Below are 24,927 nucleotides of genomic sequence, written 5' to 3'. Positions count from 1 at the left end.
AACAATTCTGTGCAGTTGTGATATGTTACGACAGGAACATTTTGTGAAGTAGCCACAAATGTGTTTCATTTATGCATCATGTTAAGCTTTCTATCAAACCTGTCCTATTCTAGAACACACAGGATATTCTTGTCTCATTTCAAGTTTTTTCATGGCATCAGTTCAGTGTATATCATGTAATAGGAAGGCACTAAAGGCAAATAGACAAGGGATTGATTTTGGCGGCCGTTGCACTGAAGGATGAAAGTACAATCAGTAAGCTTCTCGGCTTGGAAATGAATTTGATGGTAGAATGGGCATCGTTGCTTATCTTTTGGTGAAAGGGCAGAAGGTATAGCTGAAATGTGAAGGGCATAATGCTTTGATGCCAGAGGCTGGGGATTTTCTCCATTTGGAATGAGATAAAGAGATGTTGGAGATGTAGAAATGGAGAGCCAGGGGTGATCATAGATGCATTAGTAGTGTTGTGATCAGTCCATTGCCCTCCATCAAAATGATTATCTGTTGTTTTGCACTGATTCATTCGGTAGTTATTGTTACTGGGAGTGGGAATTATGATGTTCATACATGAGTATTGTAAAAGGTTTCTCTCCTTCTTCCTTGGGTGGCCTTTTGGCACAAATTTTGTAATTGCATGACGACCTGGTAACAGTGGAAGGTTGGTTATTCAATTGCTGTGTTTGCATAAAGACTTATGTTGGGAAAAATATAAAGGTAATTGAGTTTTATTCCTGGTAATCTATTCCAGCATTTGTTTTTGTCAGGAGTTGTTACATCATACTGAATATGACTCAATGTGTTTTGTAGAGTGTTTGTTTTCAGAAAAAAATAGGAAGGTTTTCGTGGAAACTTCCCTTCATTTATTTTTACAGTCTAGTTTGTTCCAAAAGTAAGACCAGTGCATGTAATACTAACTATCAGTATTTTAGAAATCCAGTGAGTTAATTGACATTCTTAGGAATTATTGTTAGAACAATATGACTGCATGTACATGAAGAATATGAATGTTAAGTATGAGGAATTTGATTTGAAAAAAAGTAATAGAAATGTACCCATGCCTTGTATTAATGTAATCTTTCAGGCCACCTCTGAACCGGATGCCCCCTCCTAGATTTCGAGGCCCTCCAGGACCCGGCCTGCCCCTGGTGCGAGGACCTCCTCCCCTGAGAGGCCCCATGCCCATGATGAGAGGTCCACCCCCTCCGCCCGGTCCCCCTGGGAGATATCTACGGCCACCGTTCGACCCCAACTTCCCCCCCATGCCACCACCTCCAGGCGGGATGCCTCCCCCGGGGATGCCACCTCCACCCATGCAGGTAGGACTGATGGTATGATGCACTCTGTATGTCTTCAATACTACCGGTATTACAGTTCATTGTATTATGTTCATCTTTAAATTCAATGAAGACATGTTTTAATCATTGTTTGAAGTACAGCTGTCTGTGACTATAGTGATGTAAAACTGAATGTTTTTTTTAATTATAGATGTATGTTTATACTTTTAAGATATAGATTCTTTTTTGTCAGACATCTCCAAGCCTGTTCATCTTGAGGCAGGGTTTTACATTATCCGATCATATCCTGCATTCGGAGACCGTACCCAATCAGGTTACGCTGTCGCTGGAAATGGGCAGGTTATATCATCATATAACGACGGAGGTGAAATTGCCAGCAACCCCGCTATTCATCACAGTAATTCCTATCCTAACTATCTACCCCGGGAACATTGACAAATTTCCTGTGGATGCTATTTACATTCTGATATCACCGCACCCTGCATTATGCATCAGGATGAGCATATCACAACCAAAAGGTCCGATAATAGGGCAATCCATTTGCCGGCAGCATTTCTGTAAGACCCGTGATTAATTTCCAGTGGGAGCGGCGTCCAATACGTGGTCAAATACTTTCCCACTTTGTTCTCATCGGGAAGTTCTCCTGCCTTGCAGGAAGGTGGTACTTTCCCTGTGACATGTCCATAAATCATACTTACCGGTCCTTTAATTCCGTCCTGTATTGATGATGGAGGGTTGGCTTACTGGGAGCCAGACGTCATGAACCGGGGGCTTAGGGCTGCTATCTGGTCTTGATCCGTGCTACTGGGTCAAATTGGCAATCAAAATTCTACTGAGCTTTATTATTATCTGCTGGCCAGCTCACCGGCAGGAAGGGGCATCTGTTTGGCACCAGGTACCCACCTCCGGGATGGCCATGAATCTTGTTGTGGGCAGAATACCAATGAGGTGTCAGTGGCTCTGTGGACGGATCCTTCCTTGGTTGGTTGGGTAGGATTTGATGAACGAAGGTTCCCAGGCTAGGATCTAAGGTACGGCCGGGGAATTGTAATAGTGCATGACTGGGTTGCCTATGATGGCGGAATCGATTTTGGTACGCATTTGGCCCAGAAAAAGATACAGAGCTTTTAGATGTTAGCAGTGGCCAAACTCCTTTGAGGCTATTCACAAAGGAAACTGACCCAAGATTCTGTTCTCTCTGTGTGCTATATTATCTTCGGAGCTGTATGGCAGGTAGCTTCACCACACATAAATAAGACCTGGTGGCTGGTGCAATAACTCCTGTCTTATATTCAGCTAAAAAAAGTATGCCACCCCATAAGGGGTGTATAACCCCAAAGGTGCTGTGTAGCACTGTATGTCTCTACAACTACTTCTACTTAACAAGATTTACAGATATTTGAATAGATATATTCGTCACATTCTCCCTAGAAGCAGTAGAACTACCAAAAGTACTGCATATTTGTAGGTCAAATTTCCCTTTACAGGAACTGCAAATATGAAAAACTGAAGTTATTCAGATTTTATATTGACATGTTTTTGCCGAAAGCCAAAGCACCACTTTTTGGAACAACTTTCTCCATGAATTTAAGCTGTAACCTTTGTTCATTTATAACAGATTAAAGGGTGTAAAAGTTTGAAAAGTTTTGGCAATGGTCTGGGAAGATGTTCAACCAGAAATATGTACATGTGCTGTTTTTGACCAGTGCATGAAACTCTACATTTTCAGCACCAGGGAAAGACCCATTCAGATGCCATAGTACACATAACTTCCTGTGCAAAGGAAATTCATTTTGCAGCCTTTTAATACTATTTCTATGAGTCTAAATACCATTAAAACCTGTGACTGTCCTCTCACTTACAGTTACACACGAACATACTTCCAGAAAAACTGGATCAGTTGAGCAAAAAATAAGACCATATTCATATTACTTTTCCAGCCTGTAGAATAATCACCATTCTGGTTGCTGCTAGCCAAATCAATAGCATGCATATAGAAGAGCAATTATGCAGAATCCATTTGCCTTCTTATCTGACCACTAATTTTCAAATTTGTTTTTTACGACAATCAATAATCCATTGAGTGTTACGCATCCACATTAAGGCTCGGGGGTTTACAGCGTGGAACCTCCCCTGCATGTTTGAAACCCTCTTTCATTACCACACTTACCGGCATTCTCTCTCAATGAAAGGGAAATCCGAAATGGGATCTTAATGTGGTGGAAACAACCACATGCTGCATAACACTGCCGGATATGACAGATCACACTCTTTCAAGTTTAGCCTTCAACCGTAAACATGCAATTACGGGGCTTCAATATACCGTCATGCATGTAATCTCCCCTTCCCTTCCATTCTCTTCTTCCTCTCACAGAAGGCGTTTCTCTATCAATCTTGACTGATGGTCATGGTATTTCTGGACTGCAGAAGATGGGGTTTCGCCAATAATTGCTATCCTCTCACACCCGGCCCTGATTCCCAGATTGTTACAGTGACAAATGTAGTGTTGACTTTAATTTCACAGAAAGCCTCCCTTTCTCATCTATTGCCTTCCACCTGAATGCATGATGACTTGCGGGGATGCGATTGTGATCTCATATTGGATTTGTGCTAAATTTCCACTCAGAGGAAGCATGGATGGCATACTAGTATGGGAGGGATTGTGACTGTGAGGTATGTTAGGGTGTGTCTGGGCAAGAGATTCCAAGATGCTCATTTAGACCTGACGGCTCTGATTCAGTAGATACAGCAATTACAGGTGCGGTAAGTCAAGGTGCTAAATAATGCATGCGGAGGAATGTGATCAGTTGGTAAGCCCTGAGCTCAGAATGGAGTTCCCGCAGAGAGCTGAGTGGAATGAAGGCTATACACCCTTCTAACAGTTAATCCCGCAGTGCTAACACAGGAAATAAGATTAAAAACGGGTACTTTCTCATCTTGAGAAGTAGTGGGAAGTCACAAATCTGTTTTCCAACCACTGTCACCATAAATCCTTGTACTAAGCTGAGCAGTGTCGGTCAAAATATGTTGCATTTTGAAGTTTTCTTGTGAAGTTTTTGGTAAATAATATAGATGACCAACAATAGCTGCATGTCAAGGCACAGTTTTGTCATTGTAGCAAGAAGATGGTTCAAAAACCTCCCAAAAGAGTTATGTTGCTTTTGCAGATTAGCACTGTTTAGCATTCTGGTAGAGTGTGAAGCAGTTGTCTTGGTTGAACATGCATACCTTAAGAAACCTCAGAATTCTTCAGGCAGTGTAATATTCATGGTGGCAAAATGGCTATCCCCTTCGAATGACTTTCCCTTGCTTGAGCTTGCCAGACAATCTTCAGAAATTTGATTTCTTCCTGTAAAATGTAATTAACCCATTTGTTACATGTCTCTGTACTGCTGTGCAGAATATTGCTTAAGGCAAGTAATTACGCTATAACGTGAAACTTTTCTGTGCTCCACCATCTGCGATATGTCAAAGTCTTCAGCTTTTTGTTCCGTGCTGAACTTTGGTGACACACAGTGGATGCAAGACACCATGGAAAATTCATGGATGTCTATAATGGGCTCCCCACTGAGCACCCCCATGCGTCTTGTGACTGCAGGTTCAATGGGGTGTCACCAAGCAAACCCTTTTTGTGATATCACTGTGGTTGTTAGTTAGGTAGAAAAGGGCTTTAGGCAATACATCGTAATCAGGCAATATAACAATTTATGTTGATGAGGAAGATATGCATTCCTATTATAAGGTCATTTGGAAATATACCCTGGTTGTCCATCAAAATTACCCAATGGGAGAGTAGCTAATGAAATTTTCGCATTTCTACGTTGTTTTTTGTCTTTTGGTTTTACTTCCTACCTACCTGATGTTGCCAGGCTATGGGGCTAGTCTTCAATTCAAATGTTAAACTTTTTAGATAATGTGAATACATAAATGCAATGCTTCTCAACTTACACTTCTAGTTGAACATGATCTCAAGTTCCTGAAAGTTGCTAAAGCATGATACAGTAACTAATATCCTCCTAGATTTCAGGGATCAGGGCTATTCACTTGTTGGTATTGCAGCAAAGTCTGTGGAGAAATTCAATTGGAACACAAGAATTTTATCAACTTCGTTGTTTCCAATACCATGGCTGAAGATAGCAAATCATGACATTGTGCATGGCATACCAATCATCAACACTGGAGATCAGAGTCAGTCCTAAAGTTAGCTCAACATGTTCTTGGAGCTAAAAAGTACACCCAGAACTAGACTAGCAGGAACCACTGACACCAAGACACACAGAAAAACCCCTATTTTTTTTTTACAAGAATCTGAACAGATATACACACAACTACAGTTCAAAGCTTGGGAAGCTTTTGAGATACATTCTATCAATCAACCGAGTAGATCTCATCTTGGAGTTTCCTTGTCACGTGGCGGCTGATAGATATTGTTACGTGACAAGACACAGTCATAAACAGGTCTAAGACAGTGGCGCCCCCTGTCCCTGTTGTCAGATTTTTTCGATAGGTGGGTGCTGTGGCAGGTTCTTTAATGTGCTCATTACATCCATTCAGATATATTATATGTCCTACATTAATCACCCACTGTGGTTAATGAAGCAGTATAGAGTCCCCACCCCACCCTGCCGTAATTGCCATGCCATTATGCTATGCAAATGTTCCCATGCTTCCCATCCTCTATTTTCACATTCGGAGAGGAAGAGAGGTTTTCATGGCGTTTTAAGTTCATGGATCATACGATTCTGTGGTTCAGTAAGAATGCAATGGGAACGTATATTCAAGGCATTGTGATTTTGCAATGAAGAGGTCAAAGCAATTATAGAATCACGGATTAATGATAATATTGTTTTTTGATGAACTTACAAATCAATAGGAACTTGCAAAGTAATGGTAAAGTTAGTTATTCATGAAATAATTGTCACCATTGTGAATGTGAACTAAAATAACGAAAAGTGTAACATCAACTCTCATTATTCTGCCGGGTGCCATAATGCCGCTTCATCAAAAAACAAAGCCCTCTCAAGATTGTCTTGAACATCTAAGTATTACCGATGCTTTATTTGTACAGCTCTTTAATTTACCTTAAATCCATGTATTTTTCTCATGTGGCATCATTATGGTACCCCATGGAATTATGAGAGTTGATGTTACATTGCGTGTCACTATATTTTGTAGCCCTTTCATCTTAGGCTCTACACACAGCTCAAGTCATAAACTTCGTAGTTATTAGTTGTGATAAAGGTATTCATCCCTATCAATATTCCTTAGTCTTGGGAGGATATACACCGCACTTTCAAAAAGCATCATCACAAATTATCTGCCGAAGAAGCTGCACAATTGCAATCGATTGCCGTTTCTGGGGCAGTGGAATGACTATCGGATCTCTTAATGTGATTAGAATGGGCAAAAATAAGATTAGATCAAATTGCCATCTGAGATGGCGCCCGCCTGGAAAATTTGAGGTGCCGTGCGCGGCTTGAAATAAAGGGAATGCAATTTACGCTGCACTATACATCGCTGGTTCCCCACTTCTGGGAGGAGAGGAAGAATGGCGCCATTTGTCACTCTGACAGCGCTGGTTACGAGTCGGTGTCTCTGCGAGGAAGCCAAGTCCACGGGGGATATTACCTCTGTTCCTGTCTCCTCAGTAATCAAACGAGCATAACAAGAATTGAATTGCATGAAATTCTTTTCTGGCTGGCATTGTTGGAGGCTAATATATTGTACGCTGAGTTCCTTATTGAGTTTGGATGGAGCCATCTGCAGGCATGACATAATGAGGCATTGGGGATGCTTTAGTTTGATGTTATTATGATGATCGCTTGCTGCGCCAAGTAGGAGCCAGCGGAACTATGTGAAGTTCGACACGCACCCGCATGCATCTTGCACAACTCTAGAATGACAGTCAAGAACTCATTTATTTTTAACGATGCCACAACTATTTGTAACTACGTAGAACTGAAAGTTTTCCATTGTTTGTAGAACTTTGAATTCTCACAATCTATAACTACAGGGAATAAATAGAACTCTTAAATGACTTTTAGACAGTTTAACTATTCCCACATTTTAAAACAAAATGCTACATATTTTTATAGAGCCTAATGGGGAAGTGTAAACAAAACAATGTTTGCCTATCTTTTGTATGGCAAGTAATTACAAATTAGAAAATGACATAGAATATGAAAATCAATTCTATGCACAATTGCCTGTAAATGTAAAAGACACTTACTAGCAAGAAAAACATAACAACTTTTATTCTCAGTATCAAGAACTGACAGTGATCGATTTGGGGAGCAGTAATTTGTCTATGGGGGAAGATGCACTTGATGATCATACATAATTGATATACCAGGATTTATTAGAAAGGCTTGGTAGATAGAATAAAGGGATTGAGGTTTCCGAGCAATTATGCAGACAGCTGCGGGTAGAAGTACTTTATTGGCGGTAAGCAGCTTTCGTTGGCATATGTTACTGATACTCTGGAAACCATTTATCTTGATTGTTTCAACTTTTATCAGGTCATGAGATTTAAGATCATTTGGAGCAAATTTATGGAGTGAGAGGTTATAAATCATTGATTAAAAGTAAAAATCAGATAACCCCATTTCCAGGCTCGCTTCTCCCCAGGGGAAACCCTTTTGGGCATCTTTTACTGCATGTCGTTGATGCATCAAATCTCCAATCGATTGGTAATACGGGGTGCAGAAAAGGAAAGCAGGCTACTGAAAGAAATGCTGGTTATCTAAACAGGGCATGAATACGTTACTTAAATATGACACTTACTGTAAAGTTGCTCAGATTAAAAACTTTGTAGCCATGGGATGTCACGTGATATTTGAGACTGCAGAGGGAAATTGGATTTTATTGTATCCCCTTATCGACCTCATATTAAGTTGTAATGCACTGCCTGGTCTTGTTAAAGATTCTGTAATATTTGTTACTAGAGATATACTGCTGAAAATTCAAATTAAAAGAACAGTTTGAAAGCAGACAATATGCTTCACCCTCAGGGGTTTATCTACACAGCATGCAAAAAAGATAAGATTTTTGCTGGAATTTCAGATGCAATGTTATACGTATTCATTCATAAACACTGTGCCCACCCATGTAGCCCACAGCAACCTGCTGTAAAGTTTGAATTATGATGCAGAAACACTAAACTTTATTATAACTGCAATGAAAAGGGAAGTTCCATACTCAATATCAGGCACCATCTGCTGCAACTTTTACAACATACAGATTTTCTGTTGAATTTCATGTTCTTCAAAGTTAGAGATATTGGAGACAAATTTAGATAACCATTTAGATTTATTTTGCCTTCTCACATGTGTGCATATGTCTGCCTTATGCGGCCATGTGAACCACAGTAACATGCTGTAAAGATTGGATTGTGACTCACTATCATATTTCACACAAAGAATATAAAATGGATCATTAATTCCACCGATACAGGAATTTTGATGGTAGTCATTAAGACTGATATGGAAAGGTAATTCCCATGTGATCCCACACCCCCAGAGAACAACGAGCTGTCAAATGCAATGGTACATTTCCCTTTCTTATTACTTTGATGGCTCGGCCCAATATAATTACAGCATCTCCTCCCCCATCCACGGTACCTCTCCCACAGGCATCGCTACACATGGCTGCATGGATGCGTAATTTATCGCTGTGATATTGGTATTAGTGGTTACAGGAATGCGAGCACCACGGACAGAATAGCCAATAAAGCCATGCTACCCGTGTGTATTGATCCGTGAGGTCTACCCAGAGTTGGAAGGGGTTACTGGAAGTTGATAACCAAACAAGATAAAGCCAGTGTAGAGCACCATGCAGGGTAGGGATCTCAGTGATGCAGTTATTAGGTTGTGTGGAGGAAACCATAACTCTTCATATCCACTGTTTTACCACACCAAACACACTGCTCTCTTTTTGTTTGTCATTTGGGGCGTTAGGAAGCAAGAAGAGAATAAACAGATGAGGGTAAAATGTAGTATCTCCAAATCAAAAGTTTTTATTTACAAAATATGCGATATATTGCAAAAACTTTTCTCTGTTGGTAGCTAACATAGTACACGTAGAAAGATGTATTTAGTTTCAATAAATCAGATAATATACACCCAAATTGCCCTACTCTTAAACCTTGGTATCATAAATGACCACAGGAATATTGCCATGTTAATAACCTGAGAGAGAATAAAGTCCCATGAGGTCCATGTAAGAGATGCTGAAACTGGACTTCTTAAAACATTCATTCATTTTACTTATGAATATTTTACAATGGCCACATTATGTGAACAATATGTGAGAAGCTGTAAAGCTTTTATTGTTTCAGTTCCTTTTAGTCCTGGGAATTTAAGTATTGCCTTTAAAAATGCTCTCGAGAAACCCAAGTATACTTATGTTCCATTTATATGCCTTTTTCACAATGCAGTGAAGTGCCAGTATCATATCTGTAAGGTATTTCCTTTCCCAGATCATGCGTAATGTTCTGGCCAGAGGTCAGGAAAGTTTGCTGTCAATGTAATATGAAGTAGAGACGTATTCAGCCTCGGAGATGCAGGAGTCAAGGGTTAAAAGTAAATGAGAGGAGGAGGTTGTAAAGGTTGTGGCAGGTTACAGTATAGGTGACACGTCGCTTCAGGAAATGCAGCAGGGTGTTGCTGCAGATTACATGAATTCAAAATTTGAATAATGACTTTGTATATTGAATTCTATAGCTAACTGTTGAATAATTTCTTTTGGTACCATATTTTTTTCTTCCCTACAGAATATTTTCATTATTTGATGCCATTTTTTTATATAAAATAAAGATATGCATGGGTGTCTGACTGTCTGTACATTTCATAGTTGTATCTTTCCTTACTGACCACATGCCAAAGTGGTTTTGGGGGAAAGCTAGACCATAAATTACTCTGGCAACTAGCCAGATTAGTTTATGTCCAGCTGTTGTTAGAAATAGGTAAATTCATCTGTTTTTGGAGGGGCTTAATTTCACTGTAGAAAAGGAAATGAGTTGTTTTTTAAAATGTTCACGGTCGAAGCACAATTGCATTGCGTTAGAGATAAAAAATTCATGGTGTTTTGGTCACTGCAAAAACATGAAAAAAACACCTCAAACAGTTTACAGGTTGATTCCTGGGGTACAATGAATACCCAAAATACCAGAGTCAGTCAACAATACTAAATCAACTTTCAGGTAGTTTCCTTTTGATCTTATCATTGATGTGCAGCATGATATTTGCAGATCAAATTCAATTTTCCAAAGGTCCCAATACTGCCATGCATAAAACATGATCTCCGGGTACAGAATATGCCGGGGTCAGTATGAACAGCAGTACATTACAGGAAGTGGCCATCAGCTTTGTAATTCCTCCAGGAACAAGTTTGCGTTGTTAGCTACGCATGTTCACTTAAAATTTCTTGTAGCCCTGGCCCAATTGTATGGTCAGAGAGTATAGTTTGGCCATAGGAAGTGCAAATTCAAGCCCTATATACATGTACAGTATTGTAGTATTGTACATGACGACCTTTTAAAATTTAAGCTGTTCTTTAGAATGTGTAACTCTATCATATGCTTGCTCTTTCAAGCAAGATTTAGAACATATATTCTAATTAGAAATTCTTTAGCGGCAATGTTTCGTGGGGATGACCTGTACTTTTGCCTTTGAGTCCTAATATTTATTCCATGCAAATGATGCAGGCTTAAAGCAGAATGTTTTTGATAGATGGTGAATTAGCAATAAACAAATCCTCATAAATCAGCTCCCAAGTAATTAAAATGATAAGATGATTGCATATCTACTTAATGCATCTATGAAAAAAGGTCAAAAATGTAAGGGTGGCACGCAGTTCAGCAAGGACTGGCAGATACTATGAATATTGGAGCAGTAGGGTAATCAGATGTCTCATCTCCTTCCCTAATGGAATAGCTCGAGTGTGCTACACAGGAACAATGTAGTTTGTTTTGAGTTGAAAGCTACATTCCTGCTCATGATAGCTGATGTTAATGATACGGCTGGGAAAGCCAACATCTGTATGCAGAGGCACTTGCAGTGCCTGTAGTTATAATGTACTCCACACTTCCCCATAAATCTTTAGTTTTTTCTTTATATTAATTCGGATAAATCTGACAGCAAGTTTCATGGCATCATTGGAAAGGCAAATCCTTCTCATTCCTTATCTGTTTCCAAGCATTGGGTGACTCTTAAGCTGACATATTCCCCTGTCTCGGCTTTTGCTTCAGTGTGGATGTTCATGGGATTGCTTGCACCCAGTTGGATAGAATTTTTAGTCAACTGCACAATGGCCTGTACCATAATACTTCCTAGAAACCTAGAGAAGTCTTTGGACATGTTACCATACACAACCCATTTTGCTTGGAAAAAGCAGGTTCCTGAAAGTCAGTTTTCTCCAACAACCTTGGGTATGGGTATATGTCTTAGGAAGATAACAGACAAGATAGGGAACTATTTTATATCCTACAGATGTCCTTTTGCAGCTCTACCAGCACCAAGAACAGACCCATAGAACAGTAGCAGACATTTCAGCACCAAGGACATGGTGTTGTGCACAGCACAACAGCCCTGGAAAAGATCCATGCTCAGCTCGTCTCATCATTTTTATTTATTTGTTAATTTATTTAACACCAGGGGAGACATAACACCAACGCTGGAGCTTTTCAATGTGCCCTGGGGGGAAAACCCCAGACGTAATGTTTCAAGAGAGAAAAGCCACTATTGCAAGTTCCTATTTGGTACAAAAGCAAAGTATTATAGGAATAACAAATACACAAGGTCTTATTACATGAAGGCAGCCTTTATGGAATGGTCACTGACAAGGAATGGAGCCTAAAAGTGTGTAGTGTACTGTTGTGGCACAGAGGAAATATGCCATTTCTGCACACCCAAAACTTGGTATTAATCTCAAAATGGGACAAATGGGTTATGAAGGCGGCTGGGATGCATGACTTAAGCAGGGCCTTGGAGATTTTCTCACCACCTCCTTCATATTCATGACTGGAACTTCTTAATGCGACAGTGTCATTACCCCTCTGCCATTTGGTAGTAAGATGTATGGGACAGTAAAAGCTGTAACACATTCATGGGGCGTGTTTCTGCGAGGTAAGGGTATCAGTCCTCAACCCGTCTAATCTCTGAAATGGGCTCTATCTGGCTGTCGATGGCTGCTTGCCTTTCTCAGCATCATACATCAGCGCCATTATGTCGCTGTAACGATACTCCGAGAAGGCGATATCCTCGGAACATGTTTGATGAATCCGGGGGACCTTGTAGTAGAAGTTGCTGGCAAGGTGCAGGGGAAATCCTCACCATTTATCACCCGGCTTGGCATGTTTTCCGTTATTCATGTCCAGGTTTTTGCCATCGATCGGACTTAATGTACGACGCACTCAAAGAAATGGATACAGATTCAATCAGACATGCACTTGAAATCGAAACGGCATCGTGTAACACCTGGAACACTACCTTTGGAAGGGGCTTAAATCGAACCATATCCTAAGATTCCTCTCTTTTGTGTCAGCCTTGTATGTTAGATGGTGAATAGTGATAGATACACCATTTCTGAGCAGGAGGAAACAAGAATTGTATTGAAAAACTGCACAGTACAACAAGGCATACTGTTTACCTTGTATACAGCTAGCCTAGAGTATATGCTAATATAATGATTGGATTTGTGCTGGCCACAAGTGGCAATTTTGCTATTATTTATGAATTTATAACCCTCACACATACATTTCAAGTGCACAGAAGTTTTGATGTGCATACATGTATAACAATAAGTTGTCAGAAGAGATGCTACTCAGTGATGCAGACTGCAGAACTGTGGATTGATTTGTCCTATTTAGCATGCGATCTGGGGGCTCCTTGCCCTTTGGAGCGAACCTTGGACATCGACACCCTATGACTGCAATACTTAACATGCATAATGTTACATACAGGTTTACACGGGTCAGTTCTGTTTGAGTGTGCATAACTGTCAGATCAATCAGTGATACAGCGAGACTGTCATCAGATGGATTCTTATCTACTGAACTGTGTAGTACACATGTCGTCTGTTTAGATGATATCAATATGACAATAGCATTTGAAAACTTTTTGGGGAGCTTGAAACAGGGAGAGGTGCCAGCTTGATGTCCTCGAGAACCAACTTGTGTTCAGTATGACTACTGCATTGGGCTGGTTATTCCAAAAACCTTTATGATATCACAAACCTTTTGGTGATGTCAGAAGAATCTGATATTTGTAGAAAAGGTTTAATTTGATCAAATCTGCATTGCTCAGTGAAGCAGCTTTATCATTTTGTCTTTTTGGCAGTATGTTTCTGTCAGAAACTATTGTAAAAGTAAGGACAGCCAATCTCATAAGCAAGACAACCAACAGGACTTACTGCCATACATGTAAAATCAACCTGTATCCACCACACAGATTTCTGTCCAGATACTGTATGTAAGACTACAGCTTTTGTGGCAGCCTGAGCACACTAAAAGTCACTGAGCTGAAAGCTGATATCAAGAGGACGACTCCAATAGCACATTAGGCTTGCATGGTACACCAAGCACCCTCTCCAGTCTTCTTTATGCTTCGTGCGCGCAGCCGAGTGCAATGAGCGATCCATTCTAGCGGAACAGAAATGCAGATGGAAGGCCTTTTAAGGATCAGGTCCCTTCTCATCACATTTCACACCCATCTGTTTGTTGCACCATATTTGTAAGAAAACCACAGGGTGTAGAATCAGTCCTCCGTGTGTTTGCAAATCAGTGAGTATTCCCTCGCTCAAGTGGAGCTCAGGTAACCTGAAAAGTGAGCTGGCCTGTTATCCAAGCTAGATATCAAAGATATCCAAAGTTAGACAGAAATCCCCCATGGGATATTGCCCCCACATATTTATGATGTATGTAATGCAGCTTGTGCTTTGGTCTTTTACATGAAAGCTAATAACATGATAGTGGGAGTAAGTAGAAGGTATCTGCTTGAACTATATGAAGGAAAAGGTTCCTTACTGCAGGTAACGTAGCTTTGAAAATCTTGGTAATGGTGATGTCTGATGTCTGATCACGATCTTTGTAATATGCAACCTGTCGCATGAACAAATGAACAGAATTAGAAAGGAATAAATCTGTTAGCACTGCAGTACCTGACACATAAAATGGCAACTGTAGTTTATCAACAAACTTATTATCTTTGTGATAATGACAGTGTTTGTTTGTGCTGATGTGTGTTCAAGTTTGTTCCTGCTGGCCGGGGTGCAAGCTTGCTCCTGGGCTAAGTTTCAACAGGAGATTGGTAGATGGAAAGAACTTCATCTGACACGGAACCAAATTTCTTTGGCAGGCTGACAGATAGTGAACACTGGTACTTGGCCAGTGTTCACATCCTGAGGATGGAATGTGCCAGAGAGTGGAGTATGTGATGTGTGAAATGGACTGTACTATGTTTTGTCAACCACTAAATGCTTTACCGTACTGAGGTACGATTCCTTCTATATGTACTTCATGTTTAACAGTGACAACATTTCTTCCATTCCAGAGACCGCCCATGATGCCACCCCCTATGCCGGGCATGCCGCCCCCGATGATCCCACCACCTGGTCAGCCGCCGCCCAACATGCAGCCTCCCCCCATGCAGCCCCCTGCCACGGCCTCCACCACCCAGGCATCCCCAAGCGCCCAGCCCCCCACACTAGACCCTAACCAGGAGATCTGGGTGGAGAACAAGACTCCTGAAGGGAAGGTGTACTACTACAACGCTCGGTCCAGAGAATCCACCTGGACCAAACCTGCAAATGTCAAGATAATACAGCAGAGCGAGCTGCAAGCTTTGGCGGCACAGGTAGGGGGCGCCACTTCAATGAGATAAATTGAAAGTTTCAGTGCTGTTTTACATGCAGGGTTCTAGCCAGCGTCTGTCCTTCCATCCTTTGATGGAATTTTGCTTCTGGGGGTGGACAAACATTTTGCAAAATAGACATATAAAGATGTCAATTGAACCAAGCTGAGTCTACCAGCAAAATTTGCCCCTCAAAATAAAGGCAATAGCATTTCAGAGGGTCTAGATTACAAAAGGCTAGGATCGTTACGTTCCATTCAAAATCCAGGGGACGGAAAAAGGCTAGCTAGAACACTGATTACATGTGCAAAAGATCATGTACAAAACCTGAATTATAGTATTGGACGAGGAAATGCTTTGGACTTGCTGACAATGCTGTGCACAAATGGCAAATTTTTGTGGTCCGAAATTGTATTTGTGACCTTATTTGTGTAGGCTACCTCAGCGTCGACAACGGGAACGCCCTCCAATGTTACAGCCTCGCCAACAACATCTACAGCACCAGCTACAACCACATCAACACAGGCACCACCCCAGCCTGGTAAGGCCATGTTTGTTTATTTGTTTATTTCTATCCCCATTAGACTTCACAATTGCAAAATCTATTCTTCCTGGAGTCCATTTCTATCTGAGTGAGCAGCGGCAATGGTTATGTTAAAATATTCAACTGATATCTCTTGATATATCAACATAATTTTACTCTAATCTACATTGATGACTTGGAGCTCTGGATGCTAGTGTGATTCAGGTGGAAATGGAGATGACCATTTATCTAGATTGTGAAGCGCACACTGCCTTTGTAGCAGCGAAGTTCCAGACAAAAGGAGTTCATGGAATGCTTCAGAAGCAACTCAAACCATTTCTCCATAATACCCGATTACGCTCATCGGGTCAAAACAAGAAAGGAACCAGGCATCACGTCCTATATGTTCTGTAGTCAATGGCTTTCCAGTAAGCAGAATACTATACATGACAATTTGACAGGCCCTTTGGATGTTCTTTTCCCTTTATACAATTTTATCTTGGAAAGTGAGACAAGAGAAATTGTGTTCATCGTCCGGCCTGGCAAGATTCACATAAGACGTGACCTATGTGGCCATTTGTGTGGGAGGAGACAATTGAGTCCATTTGTCTTGCTGTTTCATCTCCGTCCCTCAGGAAAAGATGTACTACAATCTTTGATATTGGAAGCAAAGACAAGAACATCTATCAACTTTTGCCTCTGTGCTCCCAGATAAATGTGCAGGCCTTAGATATATCTTCTGTAAATACCTGGTCCAGTTAGGTATCCGCAGTGCTTGAAATACTTTTTTCAGCCAAGTTGCCAAGGTGGCAACCTGAGTCAAAAGCCAGGTTGCACCATCAACGCTTTAGGTTGCACCACTTTCAAGTCATTACTTTCTTCAAATCAGCTACTTATCCATTATCTTTTCTTCCAGTTATATGTAATTACTAAATCTTATCAAGAAATAAATACAAAATCTTATGCATTTACTTTTTTAGCTAGGTGAAAAGTAGTGTTCTAACTGCAAAATTTCAAGAAATTAAAAGAATTACAAGATAAGTGCTCCTTCCAATGAGGTGTAAGTGCCAAGAGTAATTAAACACTACACAGCATTTGATACACCCCCTGCAAAATTTCAAGAAATTAAAAGAATTACAAGATTAGTGCTCCTTCCAATGAGGTGTAAGTGCCAAGAGTAATTAAACACTACACAGCATTTGATACACCCCCAATCATCCCATTAGTAAAATGGTACTGCCAGCATCTCAAACAACTTTTTTCTTGGCCCCATGAGATGCAACATTGATATATCATCACACATCACATTGATTGTGTATGTATCATCCAATCAAGGTTAATGTACTATGCTACGTGTATCATCGGCTTCATGTTGCAGAAATCGAGATAAGCCCGTGTTCATTGGGACTTGTTTCATGATTAGGTGTCACTGTTTTTATTAGGTACAATTAATTTTGTACCTGTATTATGTTTGCTCTCATCAATTTCATGATACACGATCGCACACGGGTACGAGGAGATGTTTCAGGTATCACTGTTTTTATTGACATATCATGAAGGTGTTCAATAATGACCAGACATACTTTGCAAAACACAACACACTTTATGTAACTCTTGTTTACAGAGTGATTGAGGATTCTTGTCTGCCCTTTGAAGGTTCATACCTTTTCACACAATTGTTGTTGGCATGCCACATACTCTATTGATAAAACATCTCACATGATGCAAAAACTGCATTGTAAGGGTAATTTCTCTGGTAAAAGGTGTAAGACACCTAGTAATGTGCAAACTTTACTACAAAATGTTCAATACAAGACATAACCTGTTTTGAGACAGGTCTATCTCCATTTTTCTTTCTTGTTATTCCATCCCACTCATTGTTTCAGGGTCCCAGTTGTTAATTTTCTTCGTTTAACTTAGATCTGTCATTTTGAGGTAACGGAAATACATTTTGTGAATGGATTAGGTGAAGTTTTTTTCCATTCCAACAAGCAAATTACCTTCCCAGGACGGAAAGACGGTCCCAGAGACAGTCGTGTGTGACAAATACAGTGTACCAATGCCTACCCATCAGGTGTGCTCAGCCATGACGGAATGAAAGTCTGCCTGGTGCATCAGGTGGATGTGACAGGATTCTGGTAAAGTCTGTTGATGTGCCTCGTCTTCCAGCCTGAGGGAGGAAAGTGTCACATTCCTGACAGGAGACCATTTACTTCCTCCTGACATGCTATTGATAACTGTCAGGGATCATCCCAGAATCCCGGCTAGGTCTATTTCCTGTTGTCAAGTCTGGGAAGGCTATCCTTTCCTCCTATTGATTTTCCCCAGGATCCAATTATAGGAGTACAGGAGTCCGCCGGCGTTTGCTAACATTTCGTGCGCAACCTTTTCATCTCTTGGTATTTTGCTCACACAACTATGTGTTGTCACTTTTGGTCTGTTTTTGGTCTGTTTTTTTCCTTCTGAACACAGTGCATGCAGAATACAATTTTTATGATTCAATAGAATTATGAAGAAGTGCAGGATATTATTAAAAAGTTATTGCAGATATTCAAAATAATTCATCCATCATCATCAACACGGCTGAGTTGCCCAGACTAGGTCCACTCTCTCCCTCTAGACTACATTTAACTTTTTTACATTAACTTGGTGATAAGGTGGGAAGACAGACCATTCCATTACTTTTTCTCAGTAGTATGCAGTAGGAAATTTTCATGGTCATGGGAAGTGAGAGTATAAATCCCAAAAGTCAATACAGCTCTAAGGAGTTGTTTCATCCACAAATTCACAATAATGCTTCCGTTGGAAAAAAGGGAACTTAATCGATGGAAAACTCACTTATCCATCGTGCAGTGGTGATATGTTGCCCATGGCAAATGTGGTGATCTCAGTCCCATGTGTTATTCCATCGCACGATCTCTGTGATACATACCAAGCATTAGGACTGTGCAGGGTCGCCGACATTGCCGCGGGACCATCAGCATTATCTCACAGGACCTGGCACAACATCCCACTCTGATGTCTCCGGGAGATTTACGGAAGTGTTGCAGAGTAATGTCCCAATGTACTTGATGCTGCACTCTGACGGTTGTGGTAATATTGAAGAGGACAGGAAGAGGACATCAAGCACTTTGTGATGTGTGGAGGCAATGTCCTGTCAAGCTGCAGTAGTGCAGATCTTTTCTGGAAAGAGTTGCTTGATGGCTTAAAGTTTTCAGTGCCTGGAGTTTTCTTCAGATATTTCAAAAGAGAGTCTTTTTATGACTATAAATGTTTGATTTGAGGCATGCTACTACATGTATGTTAGACATAGCAAAAACAATCACTCCATTGCCTGTTGAAAAAGACCAGTATCATGTCAGTTACATTGGACGCTCTTATGTAGCCTTGTAGGTCTCAGTCCAGTCTAATGTTTTTCTTCATCAAGATCTCATTATAGCCAGCAGTGGTTTGAAACGACCCTCCAAATTCATCCGTGAACCAGAGCTAATACTGTAACTAGTCAGTATTACCAACTTCACGCTTAGATCACTGCACTATAATAAGGGATGGGTTTCAGTTGGCGCATCAAGACGTGTTGGGATTTTTTGCTCCGGTAGACTGTTAAGAACTACGTCACATTTCCAAACTAGGTCCTGGCCGGGCAGCTTTTCGAGAACAAAAAGTATGATATAAAAAGACACCGGACTATGCAAGACGTAAAGAGAATAGTCGTGGGCATTTTTTGTGTAGATTTTTATGTATACTTTTCTATTTTTCGTTTCCTCAAACAGCTGGCCCAGTTTGGAAATGTGACCTTAGCCTAACACATTTCACATTGTCTTTCTTAGTTCAGCTGGATGTTACTAAACCACTGGTTTGGTGTCGGTAACCAATAGCCAATCAACTGTAACAGCGAATGTGAATACTAGTACCATTGAGTACAATATGATTGCGATATGGTATGACTTTAATAATGCTTGCCGTTACGGAGTACCATGTGCTTAATGATAATGTATTAAAGGTTTCTTGCCACTTAGTGTAGGCACATACTTGTATGGGTATGCTTCATCATGCACAAAACTGAATACGGTTTCAAAATGATATTGTACAAGTTTTCTGCAACTTTTTTTCGTAGTTCTTATTGGGCCATTTATAATTGTTATATTAATTTTTTCATCAGCTGGAATTTATCTACTTCGTAAACTCAGTTGCTGTTGAAGCAGAGGACACTGCAGTAACCTTCCCCCCAGTTAAAACCCCGTGGCCTCCCACCATCCATAAGTCCCCAAATCGCCCAGTTTTTCATAGCTCACCTTTGCCCCGGCCCGGCTCACATCTTCCCACACTGTAATCCAGCCAACTACAGGCCATTTAACCGTGGTTGATAGATATATCCCGATGTGATTGTGGACTGCCCACATCCTACCCCGAATGGAGCCAGGTTCTAATGCTCGCCCCTTTGACCCATCAGGCTTTGAGGCTGCAAAGAGCATAATCCGTAGTATACTAGGCCATTTAACAACATCGGAGACGGAAAATTCTGTCGCTGACCTTTGACCTGTTCGCATTCTGGCTAAAAGGCTTCCTGTCCATTAATCCTTCAGGACTGGCCTTTAATACTCGGACACATCAAGTCTTTAGATATTGTTCTTTATAGGCCATCTGGTGACGGCAGTCAACGTTGAAAGATATGCCTCTCCCTTTATACATCAACCAGGTTTTAATGATGGATGCCTCATAAAGCTTTTGTCATGAGATCATACATTGTAAAAGCCAGCTGTCTCCTGTTGCAAATAGACAGGCATCTAGCTTTGAGGTTTAAACCCATACATTAGAAGATGGGATGTGTTGTCATTTTAAGTGTCTGATATTGAATAGATTTATTTTATTTTCCTCAGTAGGCAAGGAAGTTTATAGCTATTATTGTTGATTAGAGGTGCAATTACTGCAGTTGTCTATAATGAACAAGCCAACATTAGTCAAACGGTGTTGAAGGACTACGTCATAGTATAATATAACAGGAAAACAATTTTTCACAACATCAAAGATGAACACTCATGTTGTTGGCCAGATTTAGACATGCACATGCAGCAAGTGTACGTCTGTATCATATACAGAAGAAGCAATAGTCATTTGTATTCCACAAAATATCTCAAAGGTGTATTTTTAGACTAAATTTCTCTGTGAATTGTTTTCCTTGGGTTCATCGGAATAAACTGTCAACCCCTTTTATTTTGTTAGTCTCTGCTCTGTATCCTGGACATTGTTATCTCAACAAACTGCATGTGGTTTGATCTAAGGTAGGATACAGGTAAGGTTAGTTTAAGCTGGCCTCTTCCTTTGTACTATTTTCATAAAGTCCCTGAAGACGTATGGATAAATTCGATAAGGGTCCTTACAAAAACTAGGTATTTTTCTTCGCCTACCTATCTGTCCTGTATCTTTGTCTTCCTTTAGCATAGGATTAACTTGTTTTGATATCACAATAAGTATTGCCAGGTGATGTGAATAAGTGTAGATGTGTCTATGTGATGTTATTCACTCGGGAACTCCTCATGTTTATTGTATGCTGAAGTGTTTCAGACCAATCACTCCCTGTGGATTATTTGCATGTGAAAACTCCCTTGTCCCATTTGCAGTTTTTTGTTAGCTGCTGGTAGCAGTCATTGTCCCAAGTTTAACCACAGAAGTGTTCGTGGTGACCTTGCACCCCAGCGGGCTTTTAGCTTGTTGCTTTACACTTACCGCCTCACGCGACGTTTTCTCCCACTGTGGCAAACCCGACAAGAGCGCAGCCAGGCGAGTAAAATACTCGTGTTAGCTTCCCTTGTGTCAATCATAAATGGGTTTTAGGAGATGCATTAACTTCTTACCTACGGGAGTCCTCCAGTTTACCCATCATAGATCGACGTAGAGGAGCCAACAGTCGAATCTCATTAACATTTGTTTGTAGTCGATGGAATTTTCCATGTGCGCTTTTAATTCCAGTGTTGCAGAGCTAAGACATCTAAAGGGACCGTGCTTTCACAGTTGAAGAACTGAAGATTAATTTTAAGTGCAAAAATGGCCAAGAGGAATTATCTGACATTTTAATGCTTTCATAAATTTCATTACATTGTAGAGCTGGAATATTAGTGGCTTAGTCCTGTCCCATATGTTTCTCCCCTAGCTTATTCTACTTTGCAGTCTCAGCAACATCGCTGTTGTGGCCTCTTTGGTGCACTAAAACTTCCTTAGTGCAGTGCCTGAGAGGCAATTACACTCACCGGAGCTCAAAATTAGAGCCGAAATAACAATATTAGTACATCTTCCTCTTAGGCTGTCAAGTTAAGGCCTTGAAGTTCTTCAATTTGTCCTCGGAGATGCCTCCTTTTTGTGTAAAAATCAATCCAAACGCGCTAATACCACTCATTTCCGCCTCACCTTCAAACACTTAAGTGCACTCCATTACTTCTATTCGGTGTGTTTTTGCCGTCAAACAAATGGCCCAGTCCAACTGTTCTAGCAACTGTCATCGCATGATGGACGACAGGCACTTGACCTTGGTGGTCTGACAATTCATCATTCCCCTTTTTAATACGATTTTTGTCCTTTCGTGAATGGCACTTTTCCCCTTTTGTTATTGTTCTCCTGAAGTGAATGAATGCTAATCAATGCTTCTTTCCGTTACATGTTTTTTCAGGTGTGAGGAGAGTGCATGATTTTATTGATGTTATCAATTGAGTAGTACATGAAAAACTGCATTTTAGATGGATAGATAGATAGATGATACATGACCAAAGGGTGTTGTAATGTTTAAACCAATATCACCAATATTTATATCACACTCCCCCAGTAGCAAAGTGGAAAATCGATGGATACAGCTTTTCTGGTGTTGGATTACTCCCTTGTGGTGCTCAGCCCTGCAGTAAAAACACAACTTTGTAAATTGTAATGTTGATGTGTTGAGGAAAAAATATCAAAACAAGATGCTGGCTCAGCATCAATATTATGGATACTTCTGTATCTGTTATCCCATAGACGATTTATGAAGTGCTAGTCTTCAACATTTAGGGGATGTCCCTGTAGCTCAACTGGTAGCAGCCTCACAGTTGAGCTCCTGGTTACAAGTAGTTTGAAACTTGGAGGCCAATAATCAATCCTAGGAAAGGTATCTTGTTTGGGGCTGCAATCATCTTTCAGAAGGGACTTATAAAGAAGGGTGGGCTAGCAACCACACCCTGTAAAAGTACCTGCCCTATGTGCATTAAAAGGCTTCAAACGAACAAAACGAACTACTTACATTGTATTTCATCAGTAGATCCAATCAATCACTCATCTTGTGTACTTTTTTTTATTTTCTTTGCAGCTCAAGCCGTTACCCAGGCTCCGGCGGTGCCCCCCACCCAGCCAGCCACGACCGCCCCAGCCCAGATCGCCCCTCCCCAGCCGACCCTGGCCCTGACCCAGCCTCCACCCATGCTGCCCGTGCACGGCCAGCACCCACCAGGACTGCCCACCATGGGTCACATGATCCACCAGGCCATGCCTCCCATGATGCCGCCCTTCCGCATGCCCATCCCAGGAATGATGCCGATGCCCGGAATGCCCGGTAATGACTGTGTGCATGCCCTGTGACGTGTGAACCTCCACACTTGTCAGCTAACTCCTGGAGTTTTCCCCTGACCTACACACTACAAGTTTATGTGAAGGTGGTCACTGTCACCTGGGAAACATGCTAATCCCCCTTCTCTCACCACATGCAAAGCAGCTATTTACCACAAACACCTACCAAGTGTTTGTAAACTTAGAACTTTACAGTGGATTCGTCCCCTTTCGTCATTTTGCATCCTCTTGGTCTTATATTCAGACTTCTTTACCTAAAGTAAAAAAAAAAACAAGAAAGACCTAAAAACATGATAATTTTCTCAGTTGTTAACATGTTTCAGATTGCCATTGCCCTGTTCCCAATTGGTTTTCTTGTTTTGGAGAAATGATATTCATATTACCTATTCTATGACAGCCCCCCCCCCCCCCCTCCTTGGTCTAAACTGAAGTGATGTGACATTGTCAGGTGTTGACAAGCTTTACGGCTTATAGAGTGCTATACTGACCACCCTTAGGTGCTGCCATGATGTTGTGACTGCCTCATCAAGGACCTCCGGAGTAACTATTTGAAAATGACAGACTGGGCTACCATATTGCTCATGAAATCTTCAATACCCTAAAAGAATTTCCCTGTCTATTCAAATGATAATGCAGATTTGGGTAGACTCGAATAAATCTGTGGAGTCAGTTAAAAGTCCCCCTTTTCTTTACAATTTGCCCTTAAGCAAACCAATGCTTCTAGACTGAACATACTCCCCTTTTTCTTTTTTTTGACAAAAATTGTACAACTTTTGAATGCCCCAAAGACTCACCTGACAGCATTGACCGATTCAGGCCTTTATTTCAACTCAGATGTTGCTTTTCTGAGACCCGAGTTGATAGAGGGGAAAATCCGACATCCACTGGGTGGTACAGCGGTTTTGCGTCGGTACCGCATCCATGCTGGCCCCCTCGTGGATGGCATGCCACTTCCAGGTTCTTAACATTGTTACAGCATGTTCCCATCCCTGTGCATGACCCCTCCCCTTCTTGTGCCATCTCCTCCAACTGCACAATCTTCCAGTCTTCAAACATCTGCTTACTATTAACAAAACATTTGTAATTCAATTTGTAACACAGCATTTAAGATTCTTAATATATTCTATGATGGGATGATTTTGTAAGGAAGCACATTGTGCAGTTGAATGGATGTGCTGTTGATCCATTGTCAGATTAAAAGCAGCATTGTTTATAAGTAGGGTATCATCGCCACTACAGTACCTTCAGTATATAAGTAACTAGACATTTCCTAGCTACATGTAGAGGCCTTTCTCCATTTGTCTTGTGTGCCCCTTACCTTCACATTTCAAAGCCCAGTAAGTGTTGTTCGGTTACATGTAGTATCCCGTAAATAAAACAACACTTTGTAAACAAGTACATGTAAATATTGTTCCATCTCATTTACAAGACCCATTCAGTCCAGAATGTGTTTGTAATATCCACAGCACTTTTCACTGCCTTGCATCTTGAGACCTATGTGTTAATACGTCTTAAGTTCACAATCTAGCTATTCAGACTTTCCACCTGATGAAAGGGCATGCACATACTGGCACTGCACATGCACGTTATATAGGATGATTATCATATCTGACTGTTTCATCATGTAAGGCATCAAGACTAGTATAAAATGCATGTCAGTATAAAGCATTGAAGG

The 24,927-nt window shown here is 40.8% G+C and overlaps 1 protein-coding gene across 6 annotated transcripts in view; it reads left to right on the top strand.

The window, feature by feature from the left end:
* Positions 1–24,927, top strand: part of LOC118414553 (transcription elongation regulator 1-like) — a 50,390-nt gene that overhangs the window by 1,296 nt on the left and 24,167 nt on the right. For 3 of the 6 annotated variants that reach the window (XM_035818660.1, XM_035818663.1, XM_035818664.1), the window contains exons 2-6: positions 1,082–1,328; positions 14,843–15,145; positions 15,578–15,683; positions 22,996–23,238; positions 24,087–24,209. In XM_035818660.1, the coding sequence (XP_035674553.1) occupies positions 1,082–1,328; positions 14,843–15,145; positions 15,578–15,683; positions 22,996–23,238; positions 24,087–24,209 (1,022 nt within the window). The remainder of the gene's footprint in view (positions 1–1,081; positions 1,329–14,842; positions 15,146–15,577; positions 15,684–22,995; positions 23,239–24,086; positions 24,210–24,927) is intronic. The other 3 variants (XM_035818661.1, XM_035818665.1, XM_035818666.1) reach the window with 3 other exon arrangements.

This window comes from Branchiostoma floridae, chromosome 4 (genome assembly GCF_000003815.2).
Source record: "Branchiostoma floridae strain S238N-H82 chromosome 4, Bfl_VNyyK, whole genome shotgun sequence".
In the NCBI taxonomy this organism is placed as follows: domain Eukaryota; kingdom Metazoa; phylum Chordata; class Leptocardii; order Amphioxiformes; family Branchiostomatidae; genus Branchiostoma; species Branchiostoma floridae.
The sequence above is the reverse complement of the archived record's forward strand: the minus strand, read 5'-3'. Positions and strand labels throughout refer to the sequence as shown.